Source organism: Arachis ipaensis, chromosome B01, assembly GCF_000816755.2.
Source record: "Arachis ipaensis cultivar K30076 chromosome B01, Araip1.1, whole genome shotgun sequence".
Classification (NCBI taxonomy): Eukaryota; Viridiplantae; Streptophyta; class Magnoliopsida; order Fabales; family Fabaceae; genus Arachis; species Arachis ipaensis.
The window spans coordinates 42,102,934-42,117,899 of record NC_029785.2 but is presented as its reverse complement, the minus strand read 5'-3'; the positions used below and the strand labels follow the sequence as shown (position 1 = coordinate 42,117,899).

At 34.0% G+C, this 14,966-nt stretch overlaps 2 protein-coding genes and 1 long non-coding RNA gene across 3 annotated transcripts; 1 reads left to right on the top strand and 2 right to left on the bottom strand.

The window, feature by feature from the left end:
• Positions 1,151–3,701, bottom strand: LOC107629620 (uncharacterized protein DDB_G0280205-like). Its single transcript, XM_016332447.2, has 3 exons — positions 3,307–3,701; positions 2,735–3,146; positions 1,151–2,539 (listed from the first exon to the last, which is right to left on the bottom strand). Exons 1-3 carry the CDS (start codon positions 3,481–3,483, stop codon positions 1,347–1,349), a joined length of 1,782 nt encoding a protein of 593 aa, XP_016187933.1. The 5' UTR covers positions 3,484–3,701; the 3' UTR covers positions 1,151–1,346.
• Positions 3,945–5,614, top strand: LOC110269661. Its single transcript, XR_002358448.1, has 2 exons — positions 3,945–4,342; positions 5,351–5,614. It is a non-coding gene; the product is annotated as an uncharacterized LOC110269661 (long non-coding RNA).
• On the bottom strand, positions 13,411–14,412 carry LOC107606138. The gene is made up of 2 exons (XM_016308128.1): positions 14,106–14,412; positions 13,411–13,769 (listed from the first exon to the last, which is right to left on the bottom strand). The coding sequence occupies exons 1-2, from the start codon at positions 14,410–14,412 to the stop codon at positions 13,411–13,413; spliced, it is 666 nt and encodes a 221-aa protein (XP_016163614.1).

The window sequence follows — 14,966 nt, the reverse complement described above, 5'->3', positions numbered from 1 at the left end:
TGAGTAAAAAAATAAAAAAATTATTTTTAATTTTATTTCAATAACTAGAATTAGTTTTAAAACAAAAAAAAATATTTTGTATATCATATTGTATGATAATATGGTCATTTGCTTTTTTTCTAACGATAACTATTGCCAAATAAAATTGTGTAAAAAATCGGGAAAATGTATTTACTAATGAGGAGATAATAATTCGTTTACTAATGCAATAAATTATTGAATAACAATAGTTGTAATGGTTTTAATTTCTTCACACAAACTAATACTTAACGATGGAATTCCAATAATGTTATCAAGAAATATTAACCAATCTAATAGCTTTTGTGATGCCAATGAATTATAACTCAAATGGCATAGTCTCCCCTTGTGAAAAAAAAAAAACACTTTTGTGATAGCATAAGCCTATAAGTTTGAAAGTTTGAAAATTAAGTCATAAAATGTATAATTTAAAACAATTTTTAATATTTTTAACATTAAAAGTTATTTTTAATTATAATTTTATAAAATATTTATAGTAATAATTATTATATATTTTTCATTTAAGTTTCTTTAGTAAAAACTTTGTATATTTTTTTGTATTATTCTATACAATATATAGGAACATACATTAGTAAATTTTCAAAAACTAGGTGTGAAGCACTTTTGTTTACCAATGCATTTTCAAACTAGCTGCATATGCTAAACAGCATAATTACTAGTTTGCTTCTTACAAATGTCCAAATTATGCAAATCAATTTAGGTTGATTGAGTAGTTAGTTCATTCGTTCACTTAAATAAGTGTTGAAAGTTTAAATTTCGTCTTATGTATATAATAACTTTTTTGTCAACAACAAACTTTTAAATGAAACTCAAATTCGTGATGAATTAATCCTCGTCCTATAGAATCGAACGTACCGGCGGAGCAAATAAAAAGTCCAAATCATGCATATCGAAATTTCAAATCATGCAGATCAAAATTTCCCAATCAATGTTAAGCTATGCAATTGTTGTACGTGCAACTTCATTTTCTCATAATCGTATCTAGCATAAGAGGTTGTACTCATTCAATATGGTGTAGCTGAAATGTTATGTACATCAAAACCTAAAGGTGAAGCCCGACAAATAAAACCGTCAACACAAAACAATTCGTAAACCAAGAAACTACAACAGGTTAAATTTATGTCAGTATATCCGTGATTATAAAATTTTTTGGGAGTTGGTAAATCCGTAAATAGGAGAAGAATCCAAATCCAAATCCAAATTAAATTACAAGCTTAATAAAACTGTGGAAACAAAACATCCACTCTTTTTAATAACATCTCATAACTCTATTATATAATAAGGATCTTCAACATATTTTTTTAACTTTACCTTGAAGATTTCCTAGTAGTCCTTGTACTCCTCTTGATGGACTCGATTCTCTGAAGCCTTATTTGCTCCCTAAACTTGGCTATGAACTCATCAGCTTTCTTATCTACGTCAGAAGAAGGTGCTGCACTTTCTTCTTCCTCCTCTTCTTCAGTCTTTGAAGCTTCTTCAACATGTGGTGGTAGATTTTCCACTTTCTCTTTCTGCATCATCCTTGCTTTTCTAGCAACATCTTCATCTTCATATTCTGAGGACTCATCATCGTCATCGTCCTCGTCATCATAATGATCATTTTCCATCATCCCCTTGTCTAGGAAGCTTTCTTCTTTCTCCTCTTCTTCTTCCTCTGCTAATTCCGTTGTTGGAGCTTTTGCCTCTGGCATGAATTTGTCAGTTCTAAAAGACATTTTATTTTCATATCCCATACCTGTTTTGTTACTCTTTCTTCTTGGTTCTTGATAGTCAAATTGTTCTTTGACCTCTTTGCTCTTTGAGAAAGAACCCATGTTCTTGATTTTATTCTTATTATTAATATTATTATCAGCAATAAAAGTTCTTCTCCCTTCACTTGTGAAGCTCCTCTTCAATTCCTTATCAAAGGAACTACCACTTCCACTGAATGAAGAACCGTACCTTGATGGTTTCATAGAGACTGATTTCTGGAACATGGGCGGCGGTGGAGGCGGCGGAGGAGGACAAGACTTGCAGAACACCACCTTCCTCATCACCTTCTCAGAGTTCTTTGCAACTGACTCTGCAGATGAAACGGGACTTGTTCTTGATGAACGTGAATAAGTTTGGGACCTCATCACTGATCTTGATTCCACCTTGTTGAACTCAGATTCCTCCATTGAAGAAGGATACTGAGCAGTTGGGGTTTCAATTTCTTTCCCTGACCTTGATCTCCATGGAATTGGAGATGGAAGCACAACATTACTGTCCTTCGTGTTTTCCACAATTCTTGGACTACCGGGACCTTCAAGTTCACCATTTCTAGTCTTCATTGAATTACTTGGTGAGAATCTTTTGGACACTATTGTCTTGTTGCTATTAGAATTTGATCTATTAAGACACACAGAGCTTGTTGTTGTTCCATTAACAGGTTTAGCAATTTCATCAGCATAATCAACATGTGGATCATCACATAAACGAGACTTCAAGCTTCGAACCGGCAAAAGCAGAGGCTTCTCCCCTACAAAGTTAATATCATTATTAAATACAATAATTCTACTATACGAACGAAGCGAAGGAATAATCACAAATTTAAGAAGTTAAAAGCTGTGTTTAATCTGTTTCTAGGACAAAAAAACCGGAAACAAGTTTGTGTCTTTGTTTTTGCCTCTTTTGAGTTTCAGAAATGAATTCTTTTTTCATCATAGCTTCTCACCAATAATTCTCGAGCCTTCACCACTTGCGAAGCCGCCACTGCCACCACCACCACCACCACCCTTGTTTTCGAAATTAGAGTGATATTGTGCTGGTTGTTGCTGATTTGCCACAACCACCACAGGCTCCTTCCTGTAGTGTTGATTGTTCCAAGTTTGCACTTTGTTGCTGCTGGTAGTGGTGGTGGTGCTTTCATCAGAAGAAGAAGAAGAAGAAGAAGAAGGGGTTATTTCAGCTTCGTCCTCGAAGAACGAAGACACCTGAAGGAACCTCGAAACAAGCGTCTGCGCGTTATCGAACTTGGTTCCATTGTTCTCTTTCTCCACCTTCTCATCATTTTTACGGCTGAAGAGGCCATAAGAGATTGCAATACCAACAAACAGTATGTGAAGGAGTTCCCAGTTTCTTGTTACCTAAGTTGCACATATACAAATACCAATACTGAGTGCCAAATAAGACATATGAACACGAAGATTTTATTAATTGTATCTAAAACAAACCAGGAAGGATAAGATAGATAACAGTATGGCATATATGAAAAACATGAATATTTAGTGCAACAAAGGTGATTACCAGAGATTGGTTGATGAAGTCAGGAGCTTGTGAAGGAAACATAGGAAGGATAACGAAGAAGATTGCAACTAAGGCTGCTTTGTAGAGAAAATGGTAATAGAACTTGTTGGGGTCATCTTGGTTTTTTTCTGGTGCTAGTTTTTGGTGTTTAGTGTGGATTGCATTTGCACATGCCATTGGAAAAGGGAAGGGAAAGAATGCAAAGAAAGGAGAGAGAATATTTGAGGAAGAGATTGGAGAAGGAGGAGAGCAGACTTAGAAGCTAAGGTTGAGAAAATTAAAAACAAAAAAGAGAAGGAAAGAAGGGTCATGAAGGAGGGAATGAAGAAAAAGGTGTGAGAGCAAATCTAATGCTTTTTTTTTTATTCCTTGCCTTTACACCGTCAAAGACAAATTGTGCGTAGCCTAGCCCCCTTGATTATTCCACTAGCCTATTGTTGCCTTTTTGTCTGAATTAAAAATCAGTAGAAGTAATTATATGCTAAAATCAACTATTAAAATATAAAAAATTATTTGAATTTATAAATTTAATGAATATTAACAAAAGTATTCGTCAAAAAAAAACTAATGTTATATTTATTAAAGATGAGTTTCGTACGACAAAAATGTTCAAATCTTAAACTTTTATTAACTTTTTAATAAAATTTTCAAATCAGCCATATTCTTTATCTTTAACCTCAACTTCATTATTATCTCTTTTTCTTCAAATCTCAAATTTTTATATTCCTCCGTTACCATTTACTACCATCCTAATTTTTAACTCCTCTATAATCTTAAGAGAAAAAGACAAAAAACAGAAAGTAGATAACGATTGTGGCTCAAATTTTTTATGCGGGTAGAAATTTGGGAGTTCACAGGGAAACAAAAATAAGAATGAGTTGGAGTTCTTGAAGTTAAACTTATGCATCCAAGTTTGTGGCTTCCTTTGAGTTCGAAGTGGGTGGCTCTAAGAGGTGGGTTGTTCCGCCTGTTAATGACACCAACATCTACAATAATTTGACTTCTCACAAAAGGTTTCAAGTTAGTGAGTCCATCCGTAAGCACTCTTCTTTTTATTTATTCCATGATTTCTTGCTTATTATTTCTTCCACATATAATTTCTTTTTATTCCATGGGTTATGAATGATGATTATTGCTATAGCCAAAAATTAGTTTCACAGAGTCACTCAATTTCTAGTAAGGTGTGCCATCAAGGTTCCAATTGTGCTGTTGGAGCTTGAATCCAGTAGATCTGAACTGGCCACCATGCCGAGGTAGAAGTAATATGTGCATGGGCATGAGGCGGTGCTGGAGCCGCTGTGGGACTTGGGGTGGATGCCGTCGGAGGTGATAGTGTTGCGTGGGAATAGGTGAATTGCCTAGAGGCCTTGTCATCGTCTTTGTCATCGTTGGCATGGAAAGATGGCGGCGGTAGTGGACTAACAGAAAATAGAGAAGGTGGTTAAGGTGGTGGTAATGGAGGGATGTAAAAGTTTGAGATTTGGAAAAGAAGAGATGGTGATAAAATTGATGTTGAAGATAAAAGGTGGGGGTAATTTGAAAATTTTATTAAAAAATCAACAAAAATTTAGTATTTTGGTACTTTTGTTATATGGAACCCATATTTGATGGGTATAACGTTAGTTTTTTTCTTTGACGGATACTTTTGTCAGCGTTCATAAAATTCATGAGTACAAATTGTTGTTTTTTATAAAATAAATTATTAGTATAAATGATATGTTAGAATACAAAAAAATATTAAAAAGGAATTAAACAACATTGTTAAATTTGAGAAACAATTTAATTTATTGATGATGAAAAACATATAAATATTTGGCTGGGTTAAAAGCTCAAAAATATTTTGATAAAGTGTGTGTGCTCATAGTGGAGGCCCATATTAGTTTGAGCAGCCCAATAAGATGAATGTTTGCCTATAATATTGCTACTTGGACAAAAATAAATAGGGTCGATCTACTGTAAAGATCTATATTTGTACAGATTTACAGATTGTTGTGTATATTGAATCTGCTGTGGGCACGTGTTGTCCGTGTATGGCTGAAAGCAGGTTTGTTTCTAGTAGCTGGGGAGGCTCATTCAAGGACTTATTGAGCCGGCTGTATAGCGCCATTCAGAACGGGGTTATTGTTGTAGAGTGTCCCGTTAGTGGTCTTGTTGGGCCTTCAGCTTTGTTCCCAAACGGACATTCATCCTTTACCCATTCATGAAGGCAATGACCTTAACCTTTATTCCCATGTGAACTATCGAAGACTGTGATTAATTTTTTTTTTATATTGAAAGGCCTATGATCTTTAGATTTAATTAATTTAGCAATCACTGTATCTCTAATATACTAATATATATTAAACTGCTTGTTAAAGAATAATGTTCATGTATTGTACACCTATGAAAAGAACTAATAACTGACTTTCTGATTATTCTTAGAAATAAATATAAATAAATTCAGAACCAATCGCATTATAATTAAATTTCAAATAAATTAAACAGAAGTAAACCTATTGATAAACGACAACCATGGTTATTATAATTTGCACAGACGTTGGTGAGAAAGAAGACAAATCGATGGGAAGTAATGGTTTTTATGTCACACAAGACATGGGTACGAACCATGGTTGTCATAATCGAATCGGTTATCGAACAGGTCAAGTTATAAGGTCAGTAGAGCATTGGTTCAACCGGGGGTTACTGATTGAACCGATTAACTTGGTCCTATACTAATAAAGTTAAAAATTAATTTAACATTTAAGAATAAAATTTGGAAGACATATTTTCACTAATTTTTTTAAGAGTTTCAAATAATACAAAAATAATATATAACATGAAATATAAATATTTTATTTACTTTTTATGTTGAAATAACTATTATTTTTACTTTTCACTAATTTGTTAATCAATTTATAATTATTATAATATTATGTTCTACAAGTAATAATTAAAAAACAATAATAATAATAGATACTATATCATTATGAAAACATTAAGTGACTTTATAGTTAATGTTAAAAATAAATATAATTAACTTAAGAATGACTAAGTTTATCACTAAAATTAAAATTAATAAAAATCTCGTAAATTATTTGATGAAATTCAGTAAAGATATTGACATATATTTAATTTTATAAATGTACATTCTCCTCCTTTCTAACTTTTAAAAAACCTTCCGTTTTAATCCATTTTAAGTTTCTTGTGTTAACTAATATTAACTTTATCTATTTTTTAAGAAAAAATAAATTATTTTGTGAAAAAAAATCCATTAACAAAAATTTTATTTTTTATTATTAAATTTTGCTTACTAAAATACCCTTTTAATAAATTATTTTTTTTATTGCAAATTGTATTTTTATCAAAATATTTTTAAAATAATTAATAACTAAATTATTTTTTTCTAAGATACCTACTCTTCAATAATTTTTTAATTATTAAATTATGATTTTACTAAAATTTTTGTTATTTTTTTTAACAAATTATTTATTATTTTTTTTAAAATGGATAAAGTTAACATCAGTTGGCACAAAAAGTTTGGAATGAATTAGAGAGGAGGTTTTTTAAAAGTTAGAAGGGATGAGAATGTACATTTATAAAATAGAAGGGAGGAGAGTGTCATTTTAGCATCTCGCAGGGGAGGGGAGTGTAATTTTCTCAAAAAATCCTTCATTAACATTATTTTCTTAATACATACTTAGAATACGTAATCGTATGCTGTATATAAAATAATTAATAAAGTATTTAACTTTTAAACTAACAGTTATTTTAAAGTAAAAACTAAGTAACAATATTCACGACGGAGTAAACTTCACAAAATACATATTGTTCGTGTTCTACATTATTTCATAATACCTAGAAATTTGAAAATTATTACTGAAAAATGGTACTTTGAAATTTTTTCTTTTTTTATTTATATAGTGCAGTGTCAATCGGTTCAACCAGTGATCCACCAGTTGAACTATGAGCCCGCTGACCCCCTATTTTGATCGATTCGATTATCGGTTCGGATAACTAAGAAATAAACAATTACTCTCCAGATTGGCAATAATTAGTTTTATGCGACACGGCAAGAATGCCATTCCATTATATTAATAAAATTCAATACTAGGCTGAAAACATATAAGTTTAATCACAATACTGAGATTAGACTAGAAAAAAATTAACAAAATTCCAACATAATTCTGTCTCCATTACTGAATAACAATGCCAATCCATAAGATTAATAAACTTCAATTCTAGTGTCAGAACAGATAACTTTAACCACATTACTAACACTTGCATATATAATGATTGATAAATCTTCAGTCAAGTTTAAATTCCTATTAGTAATTGTACGTAACAAAAAATATCTGAACATCGAAAAACATTCATCTACGGATGCCATCCCACATATCACGATAGAGACCACCGTGTGCAAAATGGTTCAGGCCCGGCTTATCTAACTAGACCGAACCTCGCGGGTACAATCCGGTTCATGCCTGTTACCATCCTTAAACGGTCCAACGGACAACCCTAGCTGGGTCATAGTACCCGTAACCGGTTTTTCGGTGCTACGACCCTGTCCGCTCCGGTTATGACAAATACGGGTATACATTCTCCTTTACCGCACACGGTCATTAATGACAACAACATGACCTCTAAATTTACATGCCTCCCCTTCTTCTCCGTAACCATTATACTAATCTATATGCAATTAAACCTATCGTAAGACGCACATTACTCCGTAATTTTCATGTTCGTTATCTTCATGCCGGCCGTTACGGGTGTAACTAAGCATGTGGTCCCGAAATGTACTGCAAAATTGTACCGACGTTTACCTAGCCGCGTCAAAAACAGGAAAAATAGGGTTTATCTGGTTTTTTCTGGCTAAACCAAATCGGTTCGGTTCGATTTCCCCATTTCTCAACACCAAATCGAGCAGAACCGCATCCAATGTCTGTTCCAAAATGTCTTCGTTGTTTTCGTTTCCTAGTCAGTTTTTTTTCTCCTCGTTCTTATTTTTAAGCATTCGGTCAAGTCGAATTTGTATTGAATTCGGACAACATTTACTCAACTAAGTTTAGGTCCTTTTCGGTGACTTACTTCCTTTTATTCTGAATTAAATTACGATTATACTCCTGTAAAGTACCGAGAATACCGGCCGATCCCATCTGCTGTCAGTTCTTTCCGGTTAAGTTGTCCATATAACAGCAAACCAAGCGGTTGACATTTGCTGAGGACGATACAGGCCGGATTCAGTTTATCATAGGTTCAAAATGGACGCAAACCGAATCCTTTACACCTCTAGAACTCCTCAGACCCCATAGTCATCATAAATGGCCAGACAATCAACCCGGCCATGTCACTGCGTATCGGGTACAACCGGTAGGTCACAGATTCAACGGGTTGACTCGGTCATAATTAACTACCTATATAACATTTAACTTCCTATTTCAACTTGTTCTCTAATTTATTAATTAATTTGTATCCACGACATTATTCAATTATATGCTAAAACATATTAATAATAATATACTTCATGCACTAATCAATATAAAACATATGTCATCGATTGATAAACATTTTTTGGCTTGAATAGTTTAATTTAAAGAAATCTAACAAATTCTAGTTCTCATTTTACTTAATTCACATACCTGAAAAATAATTCATTTTTAAAAAACGTTACCAGACAAAAAATTAAATTAAATTAATATCAACACTATCCATTGGAATACACATAACTCACACCATTCAGGCACACTATTAATTTCCATGTTTTATCTCCATTGGATTATTTTTTATTCTATTATACTTTTCTTTTAAATTTGGTTACTTTATCCTAAGACCATGGGGTTGCAATTTCCCTCCAGCACTTACTTACCCTTTCGGGCCATCTCCCTCCAGCGTTTATTTCACTCCATCGTTTTCTTTTTTCAACCCCATTTATTTTCAGTCCAAAAATTTATTTCCCAGTCCACAGGGAGCAAAGACTGACAAGAAAGAGTATGAATGGGCCCATTTTCTCCGGATGTCACGGTCCAGCCCAAAGACCGGTCACGTTTCCACGGCCTTCATGGTGGCTCCGTTACAGATGCTTCAAGCCAGCCATCGCGCTTGAAGAGCCCCACTTCTCGCCACCCGACTCAGCCCGCATCCCCATGCCTCCTCACCTTGACCACGTGTCGATCAGGAACTCAACCAGAAGGAATAATGGAATCTCTGTACGCTCTCTGTAAGCTCATCGATCTGTACACTATAAATTTCCAAATAAATATAAGGCTAGTATATGGGTCAACACTGCAAACATTACTCATGAACCAAGTCCAACCTTAGTCTTATGGAGAAACAAGATCGTTGCTGGAGTTAGATCTTCATCAGTTCGGGTAAAGCAAAAATCAGAAAAATAAATGGTTCATTTTTTATTAAGCATCAAAGAGAAAAAGAAGGAAAAAAAAATAAAATTTGGAGGTTAAGTCAAATCAATAGAGTCAAATCAAAACCAAATATCAAACTTGGTCAGAAAAAAAAGATATTGCTAAAAATCCATTCTTGTGCAAGTCAAATGACTTGTTGAAGTTACTTTTTTTCTGCAACAATTCAGGTAAGAATAAAAAAACTAAGGTGACATTTTCTTATTCAAATCAAGGGCTGAAAATGAAACTTGGAACCAAAGTTTATATCAATGGTATAGATTATTATTGTCTATCTTCTCAGTACCTCTGCACCAATCTACTTTGATATTCTATTCTAATTTTCTACTTTGATTTCTTGAGAGAAGAGGAAGAAATTAGATGGTCCAATGCTTTAGATTTGACTCTACCCATTAGCTCATGTAAGTATAATACCCACAACTAATTGGCCCTTGGCCCTAGGATCACTCACTCATATAAATGACACTATCATATTTTTCATCTCTCAAACTCACTAACACTCATGAAATAAAGGAGAGAATTTTTACATTTCAAAACATACACATTTCATTATGGAACACACAAAATACATAAGGCATATGTGCCTTTATATAGGCAAAGTTTCCTACTAAAATAATAATTTATGAATCACAACTCAATTTTGTAATGACCACTATTTTATGAGTTGGCTTCATGAATCTTCTTTCAACTTGTATTCATGTAGTTTTCATAATCTTCTAATTTCAATTCAATTTGATTTTGAATTTCTTCAATGTTGTAGAATGTTGTAGTTGTGCTATTCTCTTGAATGTTCTTCAAAGATCTTCAAGTTTCCAATATGTTAGCTTCTAGCAATATCTAGCCAATTGATGATTATTGTATTCAACTCAAACTTTGCTTCTTTAATTCCTTAACCATGCTTCATAAAAATTCTAATCCATGCAAGTTGATAGATAGCACAAGAAGTTTGTAGAATCTTGGTGATGAACCATGAACTTGTAACCACTCAAAATTCAAATTGAATTTTGCCTTTGACTTTTCTAAACTTTTGTTACTTACATACCTCTTGATTTAATTTTCTAACATTGCCTCCCTTAAATCAAGCTTGTAGAATTAATCATTCCAAGCATCCTTTTCAACTTGTAAAATAACTCTGTTTTCAGTGGTTTTGTAAATATATCTGCAACTTGTTCTTCAGTTGGACAATACTCGATCACAACTTCTTTCTCATTTACCAACTCTCTGATTTTGTGAACCCGAATATCAATATGCTTCGATCTTCCATGAAATACTGGATTTTTGCAAAGTGCAATAGCTGACTTGTTACCACAAAATATTGTTGTTGGAGTACTTTGTTTCTCGTTCAATTTCTCAAGAATTCTTCTTAGCCAAACTGCTTGTGTTGCACAACTTGCTGCTGCTATATATTCTACTTCTGCTATAGATAGTGCTACTACTAGTTGTTTCTTTGATGACCATGAAATTATACCAGAACCAAGATGAAATACAAACCCTGAAGTACTTTTTCTTGTTTCTATATCTCCGGCCCAATCACTATCAGTGTAGCCAACAAGGTTTACTTCATTGGTATTCTCATAATAAATTCCATCATTTAAAGTACCTTTGATATATCGAAGAATTCTCTTTGCCGCTTGCAAATGGTTGGTACAAGACTCCTTCATAAATCTGCTAAGCAAACCAACTCTAAATACAATATCTGGTCTAGTCGCAGTCAAGTACCTTAGACTTCCAATCAAGCTTTTGTAGTATGTGGGATTTCTCTTCCTTTATCTTCTCTCAACAATTTGAACTTCTCTTCGACTGGAGTAGAAACTGGTTTTGAGTGCTCCATCTAAAATTTCTTTAAAATATCATTTGCATATTTCTTCTGAGAAATGAAAATTCCATCATCTTTTTGAACTACTTCAATGCCAAGAAAGTAAGACATCAAGCCCATATCTGTCATTTCAAAGTGCTTTATCATAGCCTCTCTGAATTCTGCAATTATCTTCAAATTATTCCCAGTAAAGATCAAATCATCAACATAAAGACACACGATCAAGATATCTCCAAGTTCAACGAACTTGATATAAAGAGTATGCTCAAACAGACAATAAGAATCAATCTTCTTGTACCATGCTCTTGGTGCTTGCTTTAACCCGTACAAAGCTTTCTTCAATTTATAAACTTTATCTTCTTTTCCAAGAACTTCATATCCTACAGGTTGCTCAACATACACTTCTTCTTCTAAAGTGCCATTTAGAAATGCAGACTTAACATTCATTTGATGTATCTTCCACTTATTTTGAGCCGAGAGTGAAATAATCATACGAATAGTGTCTAATCTAGCAACAGGAGTAAATACTTCAAAGTAGTCGATACCTGGTTTTTGTTTGTATCCCTTTGCAACTAATCTTGCTTTGAAACGATCAACTTCACCATTGGGTTTGTACTTAGTCTTGTAAACCCACTTTACTCCAATCGGCTTCTTATCTGTTGGTAAATCTGTCAGCTCCCACGTATCATTCTTCTCAATGGCATGAATCTCCTCATCCATTGCTTTCTTCCAATTGTTGTCTTTAGAGGCTTCTTTAAAGTTTAACGGCTCACAATCTGAAAATAGAGCAAAATTTATGATTTCTTCGTCGGACGGATCGTTGTCATTGCCAACTTCATAATCTGCTAATCTAGCAGGTAGTCTCCACTCTCTTTGAGGTCTTCTAGATGATTCTGGTTGTTCGGTTGTGTCAGGTTGCCTTTCTTCTATTTCATCACATGTATTTGGAATTATAGTCTGTTGCTTTTCTGTCTTTGTGTTCCAATCCCACATGTCTTTCTCGTCAAACGTCACGTCTCTGCTGATGATCACTTTCTTTATTTCTGGATTGTATAGCTTGTATGCTTTTGAGTCTATGCTATAGCCGATAAAGATACACTTTTCACCTTTGTCATCTAACTTTTTTCTTAATTGATCTGGTACATGGGCATAAGCAATACACCCAAAGACTCTGAAATGATGGATGGAAGGCCGCTTTCCACTCCAAGCTTCCTCTGGAGTTTTATCACGAACACTTTTTGTTGGACACCTGTTTAAAATATGAACTGCTGTGGCGACTGCTTCTGCCCAAAATTCTTTAGGCATTTGTTTTGACTTGAGCATGCATCTTACCATATCCATGATGGTTCTATTCTTTCTTTCAACAACTCCATTTTGTTGAGGAGTATATCTAGTTGTTAGTTGGTGTTGAATTCCGTGTTGCTTAAAGTATTCTGAACATGCAAGATATTTTGTTCCTCTGTCTGTTCTGAGAATTTTGATTTTATAGCCACTTTGTTTTTCGACAAATGCCTTGAATGTCTTAAAGACATCACATGCTTCTGATTTCTGCTTCAGAAAGTATACCCATGTATATCTACTAAAATCATCAATAAAAGTGATAAAGTACCTGCTACCACCATTACTTGGAACTTCTACAGAACAAAGATCTGAATGCACAATTTCAAGTAATCTTCTAGCTCTCCAAGACTTTCCTGTAGGGAATGGATCTCTGTGCTTCTTTCCCAGTTGACAAATCTCACAAACACAATTGGGAATATGAATCCGTGGTAGACCAGAAACAAGTCTTTTTCTTGACGGATAGTTTAAGCCAGAAAAATAAAAGTGCCCAAACCGCATATGCCACAACCAATTATCATCAAGTACCACAGAACTCATGCAAGAGGGATTAACATGTTAAATTTTTAATGGAAACATTCTGTTTGAAGTCATCTTTGCTTTATCTATGAATCTTCCGTTGTTGTCAAACACAGTGCAATATCCACAATAAGTTATCATCTTATATCCCTTCTCAGATAATTGTCCCATACTCAGTAAATTGTAATCAAGTTCAGAAGCATAGAAAACATCAGAAATATAACTCAGAGAACCATCCTTCAATCTAATTGGTATGTGCCATTTTCCTTCAATAGGGATCTTCGTACTATTACCAAACTTCAATAATAGTTTAACTGAATCATCTAGAGAAGAAAATAACTCCTTTCTACCAGACATATGATTACTGCAAGTATTATCCAAGTACCATATATTTTTATCTTCAGCACATGAATTACTTGTAAAAAATAAAGTCTGAGTACCCGGTTTTTCATCAGTATTTTGATGCTAATTTTCTGCAACGTGTGCTTGATTGTTATTCACCATTTTGAATCTGCAATCTGCTGCTTTGTGTCCATACTTTCCACAATGAAAGCAGTTGAAATTAGTTCTTTCTTGATGAAAATTTCCTCGACCTCTTCCTCGGTTGACAGGCCTGAAATTCGTTCCACCTCTTCCTTGATTAGGTGGTGTAAAATTATTATAATTTCCTTGGTTGTAATTGCCACGACCTCTACTTTGAAAATTAAAACCACGACCTCGTCCTTCTTGTGTACGGCTTGATTCTGCAACGTTGTTGAAATTCACTCGGCTTTTCAGAGCTTCCTCAGTTGATTTTTCTGACTTCTCCAATATTCTGCTGATGTGGCTTTTCATAGTTCCTTGCAACTCTGCAATCGTTATAGTATCCATATCATATGACTCTAGTATCGTAGTCACCACATGGTCATACTTCATCGGCATGGTGCGAAGAATTTTCTCCACCACTTTGCTATCGGGCATATCTTCTCCATAGACTCTCATCTTATTGACAAGGTTTGTAACACGAGTAAAATATTGCTCAACGATTTCTGAGCTAGACATCTCGTACCTTTCATATTCTCTTCTTAAAGACTGTAGCTTTGCTTTCTGAGCTTTATCTATGCCTTTGTATGATAGCTTCAACGTGTTCCATGCTTCCTTTACACTTTTGGCATTTGCTATTTTGCCAAACACCGTATAATCTACTCCTTGATGAATTTGAGATAGCGCCAATTGATCTCTCCTCTATTGAGCAGCATCTGCTCCTTCTTGCAAACCTGGTTCAATGAAATTTCACAGGTTCTGGGCCTTCAAATGGGTAGACATCAAAGTTTCCCAATAACTATAATCAAGTTTTCCATCTAACTTGGGACCGGACCACACAATATTAAAAGTGTTTACCATACCGGCTCTATGAATAAACAACTATGTGAGAACTCTCCCACACCTCACAAACTCTAATCTCAAATACCAGGCGCTGGATTAACCAGCTCTGATACCAAATGTAAGTATAATACCCACAACTAATTGGCCCTTGGCCCTAGGATCACTCACTCATATAAATGACACTATCATATTTTTTATCTCTCAAACTCACTAACACTTATAAAACAAAG